This window comes from Panthera leo, chromosome C1 (genome assembly GCF_018350215.1).
Source record: "Panthera leo isolate Ple1 chromosome C1, P.leo_Ple1_pat1.1, whole genome shotgun sequence".
Classification (NCBI taxonomy): domain Eukaryota; kingdom Metazoa; phylum Chordata; class Mammalia; order Carnivora; family Felidae; genus Panthera; species Panthera leo.
The window spans coordinates 13,958,853-13,976,456 of record NC_056686.1 but is presented as its reverse complement, the minus strand read 5'-3'; the positions used below and the strand labels follow the sequence as shown (position 1 = coordinate 13,976,456).

At 54.8% G+C, this 17,604-nt stretch overlaps 1 protein-coding gene across 3 annotated transcripts in view; it reads left to right on the top strand.

The window, feature by feature from the left end:
- The window catches only part of CAPZB (capping actin protein of muscle Z-line subunit beta), a 134,584-nt gene that overhangs the window by 103,298 nt on the left and 13,682 nt on the right, over positions 1 to 17,604 (top strand). For all 3 annotated transcript variants that reach the window (XM_042951041.1, XM_042951042.1, XM_042951040.1), the window contains exons 5-6: positions 14,774 to 14,915; positions 15,283 to 15,399. In XM_042951041.1, coding sequence (XP_042806975.1) covers positions 14,774 to 14,915; positions 15,283 to 15,399 — 259 coding nt within the window. The remainder of the gene's footprint in view (positions 1 to 14,773; positions 14,916 to 15,282; positions 15,400 to 17,604) is intronic.

Sequence of the window (17,604 nt, the reverse complement as noted above, 5' to 3'; positions counted from 1 at the left end):
GGGTGAAGGGGCAGTAGGTCACGCCCTCCCTTTACCCTTCAGCTCTGTCCCTTCCCATTAGAAAGGCTCATTTGTTGTCGCCCCCAGCGAGTGAGGCCACAAAGCCCTCCTTCCGCCTGTCTCCCTGTCGTGTTGGCAAAGGTCGCCGCGAGGGGAGGCGTTCCCCTAGCACTGCCTTGTGTCTGCTGCGTGAGGGGCCGGGAAGAAAAGTGCTGCCACCACGAGCGCAGAAGAGGCGCAAGGGCGTGCTGCCGTCTCGGGGGCACCCCACTCCATGCCGGAGCTTGACCTGCACCCCCATAGGTGTTGAGGAGCCTGGAGAGCAGACTCCTCCCCTGTGCTCACCTGGTCTTGGATTCCCGATGACCCCAGATGTTTCTGATTTCTTGGGTCCTGATGGGTCACAGAGTTAGGACTGGCCTTGCCTTGTGCCCGACTTCTTGACCACTGACCCTCTCAAGTGACTGAAGCTACCAGGCTCCTGCCTGCGGGCTCAGAATCCTTCTGCAGCGAACACTTCCGGGAGCGTGTCGTGTAGACTGCTGGTGGGAAGGGCCCTCACCGTGCTGGGAAGGCCACTGAACGCAGCCCACAGAGATCCGGAGTGTTCCTTCCTGCCACCCTCCCTGTTGCCGCCCCCGTTGGCTTATGCCTGAAGACCTTGCAGGGATATTTTGTCTTCCGGCAAAGTGGCAGACACCCCTTTCTCCCCTGCTTATCGTGGACCCGTTAACCTCGATCCTTCTCCTGCTGTTCTCCTTGGGAGAGTGAGTGCTTGAGACCAGAACTGAAACGTGATCCGGGTCAGGCATCTAGAGCCACCCAGGCCTTGCCAGAGAGGGAGTGCTCGCTGTCTCCCCAGAGGCTGCTCTCTACCCTGAGAGATTACGGCTTCTTCATTAGCATCCTGAGGACCTGATGGATTCTATCCTCGGGTCCGGGGGCGGGGTTGGTGGTGCTTTCATCCAGGCTGTGTCAAGGCTTTGAGTTTGCAGAGAGTTAGAATGAATTATGAGCCCCTGGAACTGATCAGAGTGGTCACAGGGAGGGAGCCGGGGCCAGGGATGGATGGACCCACAGACCCTCCACTTGTAAGGGGCGTGGTGCCCCCTCTCCTGCCTGCATGCACCTTTCCCCCATCATGGAATAAATGTGCCCTCAGTTGGGGTGTGGGCAGGAGGAGCCTTCAAGTAGGAGCCCCTCACAAGCCGGTCGGGTCTCTGCTTCCCTGCCTCTGACTCGGGTCCCTCCCATGTTCATTGATGCCCTTTTTTGCCATCATCAGTGGTATGGTGGCAGCTTTCCCCGGAGGAAGAACTGTCCCAACGACTGTTGATTGTACCACCCAAGCAGCCCTCATTTTAGGTCCAAATAGTCAATTTGCTGCACATGCTTAGGGGACAAGCCTGTTTTGCTGGCGGGCTGGGTGGGGTCGCTGTCTACTCTCAGGCCATCCTGATGGCTCACTGCCCTCATCCAAGCCCTCCCACCCTGGTCACCAACATCCAGGCTACTCCATTCTCCTCTGCCAAACCCCAAGACGGTTTCGTACCTGTGATCGTGGGCCTGGCTCAGTCCAAGGAGTGTCCCTGCGGCCTGCGTAGCACCTGGGGACATGGGAAAAGGTAGCAGAAAGGGCAGGCTCTTGGTCGGCTAGCTTATGGGATTGCTTCACGTTCTTTCTTGGCAAAGTTGACTGCTTTTTTAGGCCCAAGCCTAGGGTAGCTCATCGGTCACAAAACCCCATCGCTTGATCTACACGATGCATCTTCCTCGGGGAAGAGTCGGGAGTGGGGATTTCAATGTGGGGCGGCCACCGCTGCTGCCAGGGACCTCGCACTGTGAACCCCAGGATCGGTGCTTTGATTTTTCGGGTTCCCAGGGAAACCTTCCCACCTCTGGCTTTCACACCGGGTCTCACTTTTGCCTCTGTCGGCCTGGATTCTGCTGAGACCAGATGTTCTGACCAAGTGGGCTGGCACTGCTTTCTTCCAGAGATGATTACTCCCGTCTGTGCCAAACATCTTGCCCCGTACTCTGCGGTCCTTGGCTCTTGGCTTGCAGCAGATAATACCTTCAAACATGCGGTTGCAATTTATTGGCCTTATAAGTTAATTTTAGTGGGTGTGCAATTGATTGAAATCAAAGCTTAATGAAGGCCAGAGTCTGGGGGGTGGAGGAGCTGGGTGGGAAGGCGTTTCGTGTTCTTCCCTTGCTTCGGGTCTGAGATAATCTTCAAAAGATTTAATTAGCTTTTCTAATCAGCTCTCCTTGTCTGGAAGAAGTTTATAGAATGAAACAAGGCTGGCGTCCCTGTGGCAGTCCAGAAACCCACAAGCCTCTCTGGGAGCGGCCGGGGTGCTGGGTGGACGGGCTGCCCCCAGCTCCCTGCCTTTTCTCCCCTCTCTGGGGCCATGCACGAGTTGTGGTTATTTCTGCCTCTTCCTTCTTCCATCCTGTCCCTCTGTCATTTGACATTTGGGCAACACTGGCCCTGGAGGGGCGCGGCATCCACATCTGTGTGTGAAAAAAGTTTATCGACTTGGTTTCCCGAATCCTTGGAACTTCATGTTCCCGGCTGCCTCCCCAGACCTTGCACCCAGGGCCGCTGGGGTCTCCCCCCCTTCACTGGACCTGAGTGGCCGGCTGTGGAATCAGGAGGAGCCGGGCCTTGAAAGGGCCTGGACTTCCTTCTCTGTTCTGCCCTTACTCACTCACTGACTCTGGGCAAGTATGTGAACGTTCTGAGCGTCTGTTTCCTTGTCTGTTGAAGAGGTGCCCCCTGCCCTCTTAGGGGTGAGGGGGGCATTCAGTGAGGTGCTGTTCATAAGGCTCCTCTTGCACCGACTTAAGCGCGACAAGATTATTCTAGTTTGGCAGTAGTTATCCCGTGGATGTTTCATGTCCTGGGCCTTTTATGGTTGTGGATATGAGGTGGCTTTGGGTGCAGACGTGGTGAGAGAGCAGGCCGTGTCACATCACCAGCCACACTGGAAGGCTGTGGGTCCTGGTTGGGGCTCAGCTACTGGCCCACAGTGAGACCTCAAGTAAGTTCTGTCTCGAAAATGGAGTGAAGTGGTTCCCATCTGTGGTGATGGGAGAGAGTACTTACGATCGTTCCACAGATACTAAGAACCTTCCGTGCCCCGAGCACAAGGCACACCAGGGAGTGGGTCAGGTGCAGCCCCTGCCCTCATGGGGCTCACTTTTTCTATTACCATTTTTTTTTAAATTTTTTTTATGTTTGTTTATTTTTGAGAGAGAGACCGCACACGTGCGTGCATGAGCGGGGGAGGGGCAGAGAGAGAGGGAGACCCAGAATCTGAAACAGGTTCCAGGCTCTGAGTTGTCAGCACAGAGCCCAACGCGAGGCTCAAACTCACAGACTGTGAGATCATGACCTGAGCCGAAGTCGGACGCTCAACCGACTGAGCCACCCAGGGCTTTATTATTATCATTTTAGAGAGAGAGAGAGCACAAGTGGTGGAGAGGGGCCAAGGGGGGGATGGGTGGAGAGAGAAAATCCCAGGCAGACTCTATGTTCAGCCTGGAACCCGACGTGGGGCTTGATCCCACAACCCTGGGATCATGACCTGAGCCGAAATCAAGAGCCGGCCGCTTAACCGGCTGAGCCACTCAGGCACCCCGAACACGGGACTCACATTTTAACAGAAGTTGAAGAGGTGCAGGTGCACCCCGAGGAAGGGAACAAAGTGCTTGCACGATTTGCTGAGTGATGTGAAGGACCAAACCCAGGTGTGGAGGCAGGAGAGCAAAAGAGCCTGACTTTAGATAGGGGGGTACGAGCGTGCGTTGATGATAGTGGGTTTGCCCTTGCGCAGGAGAGAGTTCTAGTAGCCGGTGTGGTACTTCTGTCCTTGCAAGGCCCGCCCTTGGCTGGCGTCCAGGAGCTTGGTTTTCAAGGAGGGTCCCCACCATTCCCTGATAAGAATGGCGTGTGTTGCTTAAACTCTCTGCACAAACCCTGTGGTTTATGCTGAACTCCTGCTTCGCTCTGGGAGCCTGGAATTTTGTGTGTGCTGGGTAGGGAGCACTCTACCCATAAAAATCCTGGTCACCGGGTCTGATGAGCGTCCCTGTAGACAGCACCTCACACAACTCATTGCTGGAGGAATGGAGCACGTCCTGTCTGACTCCAAAGAGGAGTCACGAGCTCTTGCGAGCTTGTGTCTGGTTTCCTCAGGTCCTCCCCCTCGTGCCTTCCCTTCGGCTGCTTCTGCCCTGTCTCCTTCCACTGGAATAGCTCCTGGAGGGGAGGAAGACTCTGTGCTGAGTCCTGTGAGCCTCTTAGTGAATCACTGAACCTCGGGTGGTTGTGGAGAGCCCGGGCTCAGCCGTGGAGCCTGGCAGGGGCAGGGGGGGTGAGCCAGTGCTCTGAGGCTGTGGTTCCTGGGCTGTGGGGTCACTTGAGTGGAGGCTGGAGCAGGGTATGAGCAGTAGTGAGAGGTACCCAGGCCCTTGTCAGGCATGGGCTTTGGGTGTCATTCTCAGTGCACCAGGAAGGGTCTGGAGGGTCCCAGGGGAACATAGGCCAGCTCTGAAGTGCATCCTCAGAAACTCTCCATAAGCGATTTGGAGGCTGAATTGGAGAGGCCTGAGTGGAAAGATCCCACCCCAGACTTCCCTTAGTCTGGCTACTGGGTCCCAACTACTCGTCCCTCAGTCTGGCCGGGTAAAATCTGTAGCTTTAAGGTCACCCAGTGCCTTCCCAGAAACAGCTGGCCATTACCTTCAGTCTCTGGAGTGTGAAGTGGTGGGGAGATAATTCAGAAAGTTCTGGAGCTTGATGAGACCTGGGCCATTTGGTCAGATAGGTCTGAACGGCTCACGATGCGTAAAGCTTTCTGTCCCTGCACCAAGCTGCAGGCCGCGCTCCAGGGACTGCGGGCGAGGACAGGGTTTGTGTCTGGCTTTCCACTTGTCGGCAGTGTAATCAGTACTTGGGTTTTCACATGTATTATTTGTATCTTCAGCCACGCGTACGGAGGGCCTCTGGGAACCCGCCCTGCCTGCTGCGGGACCCGGACTGCCGCAGCCTTGGGCTTGTGTGCAAGCTCTGGGAGCAGTTAGTGGGGAAACCCGGGCCCCCCTCAGTCGTGCCGTTTTAATTGGCTAGGGAGACGGGCCGAGAGAGAGGCCTGTCTGCCTTCCGGGGGAGCGGAGCTGGTCCGCGTCCTGCCCCCACAGTGCGAGGTTCAGCTGTCCCGTGGCCTCCACTCTGACACGGACACTGTCCGCTGCGGCTTCCGGAGCCCCTGAAGAGAGAGTCTAGACCAGCCTGCAAGCCGCCCCCAGCCTGGAGGCGGCTGGTGGGAGTGAGCCACCCGCCATCCTAAGGCCGCAGCTCAGGGTTTGGCTGCCCTGGCACGCCGTCTGAGTTTCATCTGCCAAAAGGTCAAAGAGGGGCACCCGGGTGGCTCAGTCAGTTAAGTGTCTGACTCCTGATTTCTGCTCAGGTCATGATCTCACGGTTCCTGAGCTCGAGCCCCACATCAGGCTCTGCACTGACAGTGCAGAGCCTCCTTGGGATTCTCTCTCTCTCTTTCTCTCTTTCTCTCTCTCTCCCTCCTCCCCACCCCTCACCCCTCACCCATGTGTGCGCTCTCTTTCTGTCTCTGTAAAAATAAATTTTACCAAGAAAATGGAGGAAGGTCAGATGGAAAGCAGGTGTGTGCAAAAAAGAAGTTTGTTTATAAACACAGTCCCCCGAATCAGCATCGGCGACTCTGATTCCTCCAGAAATCTTGGCTTCTGGCAAGCATATGTCACACGGTCATGCTTGGATCACGCACTTGCACGTCTTGGGGTGAAGACCCCCATCGGGAAGGAAGGACCAGCTCTCCTCAGTGATCAAGCTGTGCTCCTGGCTGAGCTGCCTCCCGGACTCCTGGTAGACCCATCTTTTCTGGGAAGCTGCTTTGTGCACGAATCAAGAGCGGGTGGTCTTAACAAAGGCTCAGCCAGCAGACCCTAGCTGCCTTATTAAGGTGGAGGATCCTTCTCTTCTTTCCAGAATTCCCAGTGTGGTGGGCCCCAGCCGCCAGGCCATGCACCGTCGTCTCCTGCTTTCTTTTCCCAGACCAGCGTGGTATACGGTGGTGGTGGTGTGCTTGTGTGTGTTCATCTGAGCCAAATTCAACCTCACGGGTTGAGCCAGGGCCCCTGAGCCCCGCTGCCCGCCTGCACTGCCACGGTGCCCCTTCTACACGGGGCCAGCCAGACCCAAGGTCGGGTCCCAGCGGCCTCTTCTCAGCCCTGTGGCTTGGGCGTGTTTCTTTCACTCTCTGGGTTTCGGTTTTCTTAACTGTAAAATAACATACGCAAAGCCCTTGACACAGAATGGGTTCCCCACGATGGCAGCCCTTGATGACTGTGATGGCTCTGTGACTCCAGACGGCCAGGATTGTTGCGGGGTTCCAGAGAGCCCGAAGACAGTCACTGTGGCGCCGAGCGTGGACGGCTGGGTCAGATCCCAGAGCCAGATCTGCCGCCCCTGTGGGCGGCATCCTTGTTTCTAGAGAGACCTTCGTCGTGTCTCTGTAAGTAAAAAAAAAAAAAAAAAAAAATTAAAAACCTTGTAAAGAGGCTGTAAAGGGCTGCGGCCGTGGTCCAGATGTGCGTTTCAAAATGCAACTGGCGTTAAAGTCACACGTGCCTAAGCCGATCGGTATGTTTGCTCAGGGGATTGTTGCACCTGTGTGCCCTGGAAGGCATTTCCACAGAATACCTGTGCCGTGTCCACGGGCAGACTCGGACACGTTCGGCAGACCGCGGTGGGAACGGCTGGTCTCCACACACCCGCGGGGGCAGCGGGGTCTCAGCCGCGGGTCTGCCAGCCTGACCCAAGGGCCGGCCTTTCTCCATTTTGTGCAGAGCCAGCTCCAGCCCCCAGGGAAGTGGGTACGGGACTGTGCTCACAGAGCAAACAGGACGTTGCTTTGAGTGCAGTTGAGAGCAGGCCAAGGTTAGGAGGAGGGAGATCTTCCCTTCTCAGCCCAGAGAGAAGGAGCCTCAGGGAGACGAACAGCGCCCCCCTGCCCGGTGGTTTCGTGGATGCATCCGAATGGAGGCTGGTACGCCAGGGGCCGGGGCCGGGCGGGGGAGCCCGCATTTCCCAGACCCTCGTGGTTGTGGCTGTCAGCCTGTTCTGTGGCTCTCTGTGGGCTTTGCAGATGCCGTAGCCGTCGGGCAGCACCCACGTCCTTCTGTTGGACGGGGAGGACTCTTCACCTCTCGGTGGTGGCCAGTTTGGAGCCAACGAGAGAGGAACGTTGGTCTGCACTGCAAGGAAGGAGGCCCAGTTTTAGATGCCTCTCCAAGCAAATTGGAGATTTTTCTTTTTTCCTGGAGTGGAATTGAATTGTTCCCACCTGTGGGTACCAGGTGCCTTCTTACGTTGTAAGGATGTTTAAGGATGATCAGAAAAACAAACTGCTGCTGGTAGCTGGGAATTTTAGTTTCTTTTTTCCGGCTGGGAGGAAACAAGAAGGTACTGTTCTGGGGCCAAACTTGAGCCGCTAGTGAAATGGCTCTGCCTCTGGGTTTCCTTCTCCCTGTCTTTGCCATGAAGTCAGTCAGCGAGCCTGAGGGTTTCCATCTGAACAAGCACCCACATGACCTCCTTGTCACTGTCGTGACCAAGTGCCAGTCACGGTGAAGAGTGTCCCCCCAAGTCTTAACTGCTGATACACAGGGAGATCCCAGAAGCACCACAGACCACGGCCGAGACACAAGGGCACAGAGTAGGGAAGGAAGAATCTCCTAGAATCTTAACAGTTTGGGACATTTTAAGGGACAGCCTTCCTGGCTTCAGACAGAATACCAGAAGGATTCCCCTTGTTTTCATTGGACTGACAGTAAACATTTCTATACAGTGTGAACCCTTTGCCTGGCATCTCGGCCTGCACACATCATCTATCCCCTCTGTCCCTCCCTCTCCATCCTGATGGCCCCTTCATCTCCAGTCGGATCGGAGCCCGTGGGAATTCCCACCTAGATACTTCTGACCCCCAACTCGGAAGAAGCGTCCAGACCACGTGCGTCCTTCCAAGTCGACCATCACTTTCTCCACAGAAGGGTCACCCCAGCCGCCAGGACTCTATAGAGCTGGTTGGGAGAGCTCATTCCCTCAGTTTGGAACTTGGTCCTATACTCCCCTGATTGCACCCTACCTCTGTGTGTATTCCCACATGCAGAGACCTCCGGGAAGGGTGGCTCGGATGGGATACGGACGACAGACAGCAGGCTCCAAAGCCCCACAGATACACTGAGTTGGTGAAGCCATGTCTTTGAGATTAAGTAGAACAGATATGAGTGGAAAGTGGTATTCTCAGGTCCAGTGCACCAAGGTCTCAAAAATACAGGACACGGGAGACAATTTTATGACAGTGCGTAAGGAAACACATTCCGGGAGGGATGAGCACGAGCTCGTATGTGTCATCATGAGTGCGGCGTGGTGGCCAGGAAAGCTGCCTCACTCCTGGGCTCCCGAATGGAGAAGCTGCCTCTGCCCCCAGAGCTGTGCTGGGCTCCGCCATACGTTGGTCAACACGGGGTGCTGACATCTGTTCTCGGACCCTTACTGAAGGGGATAAGCAAGGGGCCGGGGCTTAAATTCACGTCTTAGGAGGAATAAGATAATGGGAAGGTCACAACAGAGGAGTCTTGGGGTTTACGTAAGCTATTTTTAGATATTTAAAAGGATTACTGGAGGGAAGAGCATTAAGTTCTTATTTTGTGTGGTTCTGGTGGGCAGTGGGTGGAAGTTTTCACTCTAGCCCTGTGAGAACTAGTCAGACTGTCCAAAATGAAAATGATGGCTTTGGTAAAAGTAGTGAGTTCTCTGTCACTGGAGGCGTGCAAGCAGAATCTTGACCAACTTGATTCAGGTGTTAGTAATGTGCACTGTGGTGCTCAGAGTGTACCTCATACGGGCGCTGATGCAGCCACCAAATCCTGGGCAGCCGAGCCAGATAAGACCCTGGTGAGTCTGTGATCCAGCTGCCTCATTTTGGAAATGGGAAAACAGTCTTTGCGCCACCTTGGTGCCAAATAAATATTCCTTGCCTCCTCCTGGCTTATTTAATGAAGCCAACTGCAGAAGGAGGCCCCTCACACTCTAGCATCTAGGGGCCTTATGATGCCCCCAGCTTCTCTGACCTTGGGGGTGATGGCCTGGGCCTCCACGTCAAACATGACACCGCACTGCCAGAGGGCCGCGTCTGCTGCAGCCCCCCGGCCACGTAGAGCAAAAAGAGCACATCCGAGTGAGGCCAACAAGGGCCCGCTCCCAGCAGGTCTGTCCTGGATGCCGTTCTGCTGGGAGGGTCATGGCGTGTGACTCATTACCTGCCGGGGCCTCTGTATTAGAAGCGTGGATCCGGCTCTTCTCCCCGGGGGCAATTTGAAAGGAAGGAGTGAAAGCCGACGAGGTCCCATCCACTCCAGTCCCGTCTTTCCTGTTACATTTGCAGCCCAGCACTGGCCAAGACTGGGGATTGGGTAATTCATACTTAGAGCTCAGATTCCCGGAACAAGTTTCCATGCTGGGTCTCCACGCACAGCTCGGCCGCACACACTCCGTGAAGCTTCAGGAGCTGAGATGTTTTCTTTTCTTCAGCTTTTGTGAAGTAGGTCATTTTGAGTGTGAAGTATGTGAAGAATTATGTTTTCCCTCTTCTGTCCGCTACGCCTCCACCCAGAAGTCCTGTGGTTGGAGAGTTACGGACTCAGAATCTGTACCCATGACTATGACGTGATTCGAGTGCAAGAGTCATTTGCAGGGAGGACTGATACTGAGCTCTGAGGAGTCGGGCTTTTAGTTGGTCCAGGTTCAGGGATGTAGCTGGTGATAGGGAGTAAACTTGAGCAGATGATGCTTAATTGTAATTGACTGTGCGGATAAATGTGAGCCCACCTGCTGGGCTGGCTGCTTACCCCCAGCTCCTCTAGTGGCGGAGGTGGCCCGTGGTGCCCCGATCTTCTGGACTTTATGAAACCTGGATCTGCCTGTTGTGCTCAGGTACTGGTTTTCAGAGGACGGGACTTAGGGAGCCGGTGCACGGTGGCCCCATCTTAGACCTAGCTGTCCGAATTCTCTGCAGTTCCATTGCCTTAGGAAATGTTCACCCTTCGGACGCCTGGCTGGCTCAGTTGGTAGGACACGTGACTCTTGATCTTGGGGTTGTGGGTTTGAGCCCCACGTTGGAGGTAGGGTTTACTTTGAGAAAGTGATAATTTAAACAAATAAATTTAAATTTTTTTTTTTTTTTTTTTTTTTTTTTTTTAAGGGAAGGAAGCATTCACCCTTACTGGGAAAGTCTTGGGAGCCACTGAGACCACGGAGCCCTGTGGTGGATGGTGGAAGGGGTTTGCTTTTCAGTGGACACCAGCACAGTTTGATTCCAGCTTGTCATTTCCCCACTGCGGGTGTCCCTGGAGCTTTCAGGGGCACCGCTGCCTCATGGTTCAACACTTTCCAGGGTGGCTTCTCCCCAGTTCCCCTGCAGAGTGTCCCTGTGTTGTCCCCAGCTAAGACATCATTCATCCCCTTCACCTGAGTCTATGTGGGTTTCAGGACCAAGAAAAGCCTCTGCTCTCGTCTTCAGGCCTTCATGTTTTAAAGTTCTCAGAGCTGGGGGCACCTTGGTGGCACGGTCGGTTAAGCACCTGCCTGTTGATCTCAGCTCAGGTCCTGATCTCCCAGTTTGTGAGTTTGAGCCCTGTGTCGGGCTCTGCACTGACGGCACGGGGTCTGCTGGGGATTCTGTCTCTCCTTCTCTCTGCCTCTTCTCTGTTTGTGCATGCTCTAAATAAACAAACAAACAAATTAAAAACACATTTTTTTTAGATAAATAAAGTTCTCTGAGCTGCCCACTTGACCAGAGAGCCCACCGCAGGAACTCTGGGCCTTGCCTCTTGAGCTCACACAGCGGTGTCGTGGCAGTTGGTATGGGGCCCGTCCTCCCTCCCTCCCTGGAGGGCTGGGGCTTTAGAAATGATCAAGCGCTGGCCTGCTCTCGGTCCCGGCACATTGGATCATTCATTCACATTGACGTGCGAGGCCCAAGAGCGGGTCGCTGGCGATGGTAGAGCCACCTTATTGAAATGGCATGTTCGCATTTAAACAATATTAATACTATTTGACTCATTAAATATACAAAGGCCAGTTAAAGTGCTTCCATGTGTGTGCTGTTAGTTCTGGCGGGCGACTCCTCAGATGGCTTTATGTGGTTTCAGACAACATTTTAGCACATTCTTAAAATACCCACAAAAGCCTTTATGTAAAAACTCATAAATGTGAACCACATAAAAATTATTTTTTTCCTGTTTCATGTCATTATGATCAAAGTACAGTAGGTAAGAATAAATTTTCAAAAACTTGTTGAGGTCCCTGTTTAATTAATGCTTCACTCGCAGAGCCAAGCTGTAAACCACGTAATGGGGGGCTGTCTGCATGCCCCGCAGTCACCCCGCCACCAACCTGCTCACCGCGGTCCTTGACGGCACTTGTCGGGGAGGCTGGTGTTTCTGGGAGATTCCGAAACGGCCCTTCTGATCACTCAGTCCTCTGCTCCCTTTGTCTTGGAGCATCAGGTTGGGACTTGCTGGCTCCCCAGTCCCCGGAGATGCCTTTTGGTGAATGGAATGCAGGCCCGTTGTTGACTTGCTGTGTGTTGGGGCCATATGCCTGCAGAGGCCGGGTTTCAGCACGCCTGCCTCACCCCGATGAGGAACACCCCGATGGGAGAGGGAACAGATTCAAAGTGAGGTCAACGGCGTCGCCTCCGACCCTGCTGCCATCGCTTTATTACAAGTCAAATCGACTGTAAGTTAGGATGCTGCCCAATGGACTAGTACCTGGGCTGTTAAAAACAGTGAGAGATCATGGGGCCCTCTGGAAAAGTGCTGGCGATCCTGTGCCAGGCGAAAAGGCCGAGCTCAACGCAGTACCGTTGCTGTGCTTTTCGTTATATAAAAATTACGCACCCGGACAAGGACTGGAAGGGGATTTGGAAAAATCAGATTTATGGGATAAGTTGATATATGGTATTGTGGGCTAATTTTTAAATTTCCTTGTTTTGTAACTGTTCTTGCAGTGAAGTTTTTAATTTTGGAGAAAGGAATAGCAACCCACATAGGAGTCAGAGTTGTGTTTGTGTTTTTACCTCATTTGTCTCCGACTTGAAACTTTGTCCAGGTCAGTGTGGCCCAGAGAGGAGGCTGAGGATCCCGGGGAGAGGCTGCCCAGAGTGGGAGCCAGGCCACCGGGCGGGACGTTGGGGTGGAAACGGCCAGTTCCACCGTATGAAACATGAATGTAGAGGTTTTGGTTTCTGGAAGAAAACAAGTCCAAGGGACAGGACCGAGGGGAATCGACTGTAGGCTGCTTGGTGCTGTGGAGGTGGTCTCTACGTGGTGACCAGGGCTGTGAAACCACCAGGGTCTCTCCTGGTTCCCTTCCAGGGCTGCCTGGCCCGCTTTCCCCAGTACGCTAGGGCACAGAGGGCGCACAGCCTGGACAAGACCACCGCCGCCGTCTGGTCATGGAGACCAGGGCCACGAGCCACGAGAGGCGGAAGGGTGAGAATGACTGTGGGCATCAAGCCTTCAGAAGGGATTATCGGCCCCTCCTTTTTGCCAGCAAAGAAAAGCCACAGTTTTTAGAGCTGTTGTTTCTTCCCTTTTGATGTGGGGCCGTGCTCCCCACAAGCAGACCGGAGGGGAAGCCGTGCGTTAGAACCCTGCCCTCCGTCCCCAGCAGGACTGGGCTTGGCGGGGCTCTTCTTCCCTAGTGTGCTGGTGTGCCTCCTGATGAACGTTCAAGCTGCGGGAGCCACCAGAGCCCAGGAGAACGGGCCAGAAAGGCTTCCCAAGCCCCTGGTTGGAGCTCACCCGAGCACTGCCGGGGCCCTGTTCTAGAGACCGCTGGATCTCCAGGAAGAGAGGTGGGGCCACAGGTCCTAGACCGGAATACATCTCATTACCACCCCCCACCCCCAGAGAGTGGAGTGTGGACAGAGTAGGAGCAAGACAAGGAACCTTCCTGAGTGGGGTCCCTGAGTGTGGATTTCTTGGAGGTCGCCTAGGAGGCCTCTGAGCTCTGCCCTCCACCCCCACCCACCCAGGTGTATCTGTGCTCTGTGTTGCACTCGCCTGGAGCCAGCCCCTTCCCGCCCTCCTTGGCTTGACCTTGACCGTGCGGTTAGCCCTGGCCCAGGGCAACTGGGGGTGTGAATTTCATCTGACAGCTTAATCACAGCGCATCCTGCGGGGAATGAGAAGCAGGGATGGGATGTGATGGCAGCGGCGGGCTGCCCCCTCTGCCCGAGGAATCCCCGCAGGGAGGCGTGAGGGTTGCAGACCTCGTCCGCACCCCTTGGGCACCCGGTGGGCCCACTGTGGGTTAGGACCACAGCATCCTGCAGCTCAAAGGTAGGAGACTCGTCCTCGTGAGGAAAGGCTGTTTCCTTGCTCCGATTGTTACACTCGCGTGAGTCGCCTGCTGACCTTGGCACCAAAACGTTTTAGTTTGAAATCGTTTCAGATGAAAATTACCCCCCCCAAAAGTACAAAGAACTGTAGTGTCCCTTTCACCCACATTCTCTAAATATTAGTATTAACCGTGTATATTTTTGTCATGTAACAGCTTTATTGAGAATTCACAAACGTGTTTATTTTTAGTACTTATTTTTGTTATTAAAATCAATAATCATCTTTGGTCAGATTTTTTACTTTCCCGTGGGGTTTTTTTGGGGGTTTTTTGTTTCGTTTTTTTGTCTCTTACCAGTCCTATAAAGTAGGTATTATTGTTCCCATTTTATAATGAAACTAAGGCCCAGTTCAGACTGTCGGTACCTGGTAACACTTTATAAAGAGTTGGCGGGTGGGTAATGTGTGACCACAGCTGGTGATGGGGGGGCCGGGGCCCAGGCCCCTGTGCCCCCCCAAGCCTGTGCTCAGCGCCGCACATGTGCTGCTGGCCCTCCCAGCGAGCCCCAGAGTGTGCCTGCCACACCGTGGATGCCGAGGTTAATTGGGGTCAGAGAGGCCACAGACGTCCCGGTAAAGAATGTGCTCTAGCAGCGGGCTGATAAAGAGCGTGCTGGGACGCGGGTACTCACCGCACAGCGGCTGGTGACCCGCTGTGCCCCCGGCCGCCCGGTTCTGCCACGCTGTCGCTCTGGGTCTCCTGGATTTGGGACCCCAGCCTGATGTCGTCCTCTTCCCCCCTTGCATTTGTTCTTCGTTAGGAGATTTTCCACACCAACTCAGACCTGAGGAGGGAGCTCGGGGTGGGGTGGGGGGGGGGGGCTCTGCTGTTTTTTTCTCCTGATCCCCCTGTGAAATAGCCGTCCTGAAAGGGATGTCGAACAGTAACGATTACTCTGGTGATGACCCCCATTGTGCGTCCGTTCCACGTCACACACTTTGCTGGATCCTTCATCTGGAAAGAACCAGAAGCCCGGAGAAGTTTAGTAAGCTTGCCAAAGACCACAGAGTTAGTATGGCAGAGCTCACACTCCAGTTCAACTTTAGGACTCCTAAGCCCCTGTTCCTTTTGGGACCCCCTCCCCCAAGCACAGGTGCTCAGGACACGTGAAGAGTCAGCCCTGGAAAGCACCACAGGGAGGGAGGGTCCTCAGTTCCAGACAGAGCTTCAGATGAAGCTTTGCCAAATGAACCCCTGGGCTGACGATCTGTAATTTGACGGGCTTAACATCTAATGGGCACGTGGGCCTGTTTCCGGCAGGTATTTTGAAGGCGGCGTCTCATCAGTCTACCTCTGGGATCTGGATCATGGTTTTGCTGGAGTGATCCTCATAAAGAAGGCTGGAGACGGATCAAAGAAGATCAAGGGCTGCTGGGACTCCATCCACGTGGTGGAAGTGCAGGTATGGCCCTTCCCCCCCCACCTCCCGGCAGAAGTTTCTTGAAGTGGGGGGGATGCTGTGATATGTGAAGCCCTGTTCAAGCCCTGTTCACTCCTAAACGCGCCCCAAAGCCACTTAGTTCTATAGAGAGAAGTCAAGATTGCAGTAGTCCCTGGTGCTAAAGATCCCAAAGAACTGAGTGCACGTGGTTGTAGACTCAGTCCCTTTAGAAGCCAGCTGGGATTTTCTAAGAAGGTCATGTGCTGGTGGCACAGGGTGGTGGGAGGGACACGTTCGAATGTAGAATGGCCCTGAGTTCAGGGGCCGCTTCGGGCTCTCCTCAGCTCAGGGTCGCATCTAGGGTCCTGATGTCCGTCTCGTCCTGCAGGAGAAATCCAGTGGTCGCACCGCCCATTACAAGCTGACCTCCACGGTGATGCTGTGGCTGCAGACCAACAAGTCGGGCTCTGGCACCATGAACCTCGGAGGCAGCCTAACCAGACAGGTAAGAGTTGCCGATGCCCCGCAGGGAAGGCCTGGGGCAGCCTCTGTGCCCGCGGGGACCTCCCCACAGGCCTCTTGGTGATTCCGGAGATCAGGTCTTGGAAGGGTCTATCTTTTTGCCAGGGTGTTTACGTTGAAATGCTTCTGTGATGTTCAGGACAGATTCCTGATAACACTTTAGAATGGGAGAATGTCCCAGTTGTGACTCAGGTCCTGTGTGAGGACTCTTGGTGGCAAGTACAGCCTTAAGCAAAAATGAAAACGAGGCGTTTTGTGTGACTGAGAGATGTCCGGGCTTCGTTTGGTGTGACTGGGCCTGGGGCGTCAGGACTCCCGTGTCTCCGCATGGGAGCAGGCGGCCTCTGGCTTACATCTGGTGGCGGGCAGTCCGGGGGGAAAGAGCTTCCCTTTCACAATAGGTCTCCTCTAACCCCAGCAATGTCTCACTGGCCTCGGCCACCTGTGTCCATCGCAGTATCATTTCCCAAGGCCGGGGGGCCGTGAAGCAGTCTGGCCAGACTTCAGGTTGGTGGTGGTATAGATGGAAAAAAGGGTGTCAGTTTCCTGCGGTAAAATCTGGCTGCTTTTCGCCATGGGGGGAGGGATGGCTGTGGGCAGGCAGGAGACTCTGGCGGAGAGGTGCTTTGTGCAGAGAACTGACGGGCGTTATCTTGTACACGGAGTGACGGCAGAGACAGCGGGTTGGCGACAGGCTGCTGGGGACGGTAGCCAGTGTGTCCAAAAAGGGGAGAAAAGGCTGTCATAAAAGCTAAGAGGATCCAGGAGAGGACATGCCTACCTTAAGCATCTAAGCGGGTTTTGTGGCCGCCTCGTGCGGGTGCCCAGTAGTGACTGGTGACCAGCAGGCACTGGGGGGAGCCTGCTGTCTGCTGAGCTCTGGCCCCCGCCCTACACGGCAGCGCTCTGAGGACAGACCTCGGTGATGCTCACCAGAATCCTTCAGTGCGGGTCCCGGCAGGGTGCTTTTCGAAACTCCAAACATGCCTTCCCCTCAGAAAGAAAAAATGAGGACGTTTGGCCAGAGCTGTCAAAAAGCTGCCTTAGTCACAGGATCTTCACATTGGAAGAGTTGAGAGGTCACCTCCCAACCTGACAGGACACCTGCCGCCCTACTGGGCAGAACTAAGGAGCTTGTCCACTCCTTTTACGTTGGCCTCCACTAAAAGTGGCATCCCAGGGGACGCCTGGGTGGCTCAGTCGGTAAGCGTCCTTCTTCGGCTCAGTCGTGACGTCACAGCCCGTGAGTTCGAGCCCCGCGTCAGGCTCTGTGCTGACAGCTCAGAGCCTGGAGTCTGCTTCGGATCCTGTGTCTCCCTCTCTCTCTGCCCCTCCTCCTGCTCACACTCTGTGTCTCTCTGTCTCTCAAAAATAAATAAACTTTAAAAAAAAAAACAAACACAAAGTGATGTCCGAACAGGAGCTCTCCTCCAGTGCGCCCAGGATCGCTTCGGCTGGCACGTCACGAGCCCACAGGTGCCCCCCTACCCCTCTTCCTCCCACGAGCCACCGAGGGCCCGGGATTTCCTGTCGTGCTCTCGTGCACTTGGCCTTCTTTCAGATGAGATTTTACACTTGACCTCACTTTTTGGGTTTTACCCATTCTCTCGACACTCGACGTTCAGTCCTGGTTTCAGTTGTCCAGGTGTTAGCCCTTCCTTCTGGTTTTGTTACTTGCACATGAACCACGATGACTGTGGCTTCCCTTTGAGCTCGGGGCCAGACTCAGAGCCTTCCAGTGTGGCTGCCAGAGACTCCCTCAGCGGAGGCATCATCTATCTGATAATCATCTTTCCCACAGTCCTTTTTTTTTTTAGGGGGCGTCGTGGAGCCAGCCGTACGTCCAGTGTGAGCCAGGGCTTCCTTTTTTTTTTTTTAAGTGTATTTTTATTTGAGAGAGCGAGCAAGTAGGGAAGGGACAGAGAGAAGGAGACAGAATTCCAAGCATGCTCTGCACTGCCAGCACAAGAGTCCGACATGGGGCTCGAGCTCATGAACCGTGAGATCATGACCGGAGCTGAAGTCGAGAGTCGGACGCTTAAAGGGCTTCACCCTTTCAAAGCGAAGACCGTGGAGCAGTCTATGGCCGAACACCACCTGCCGCTTCCGCCGGGCTCCGTGCCTCCGGGGGGCCGAGGGGCTGCGGGCGTGGCCACGGCTTCTTCTCCTCGCCCTCACCGGGGCTCAC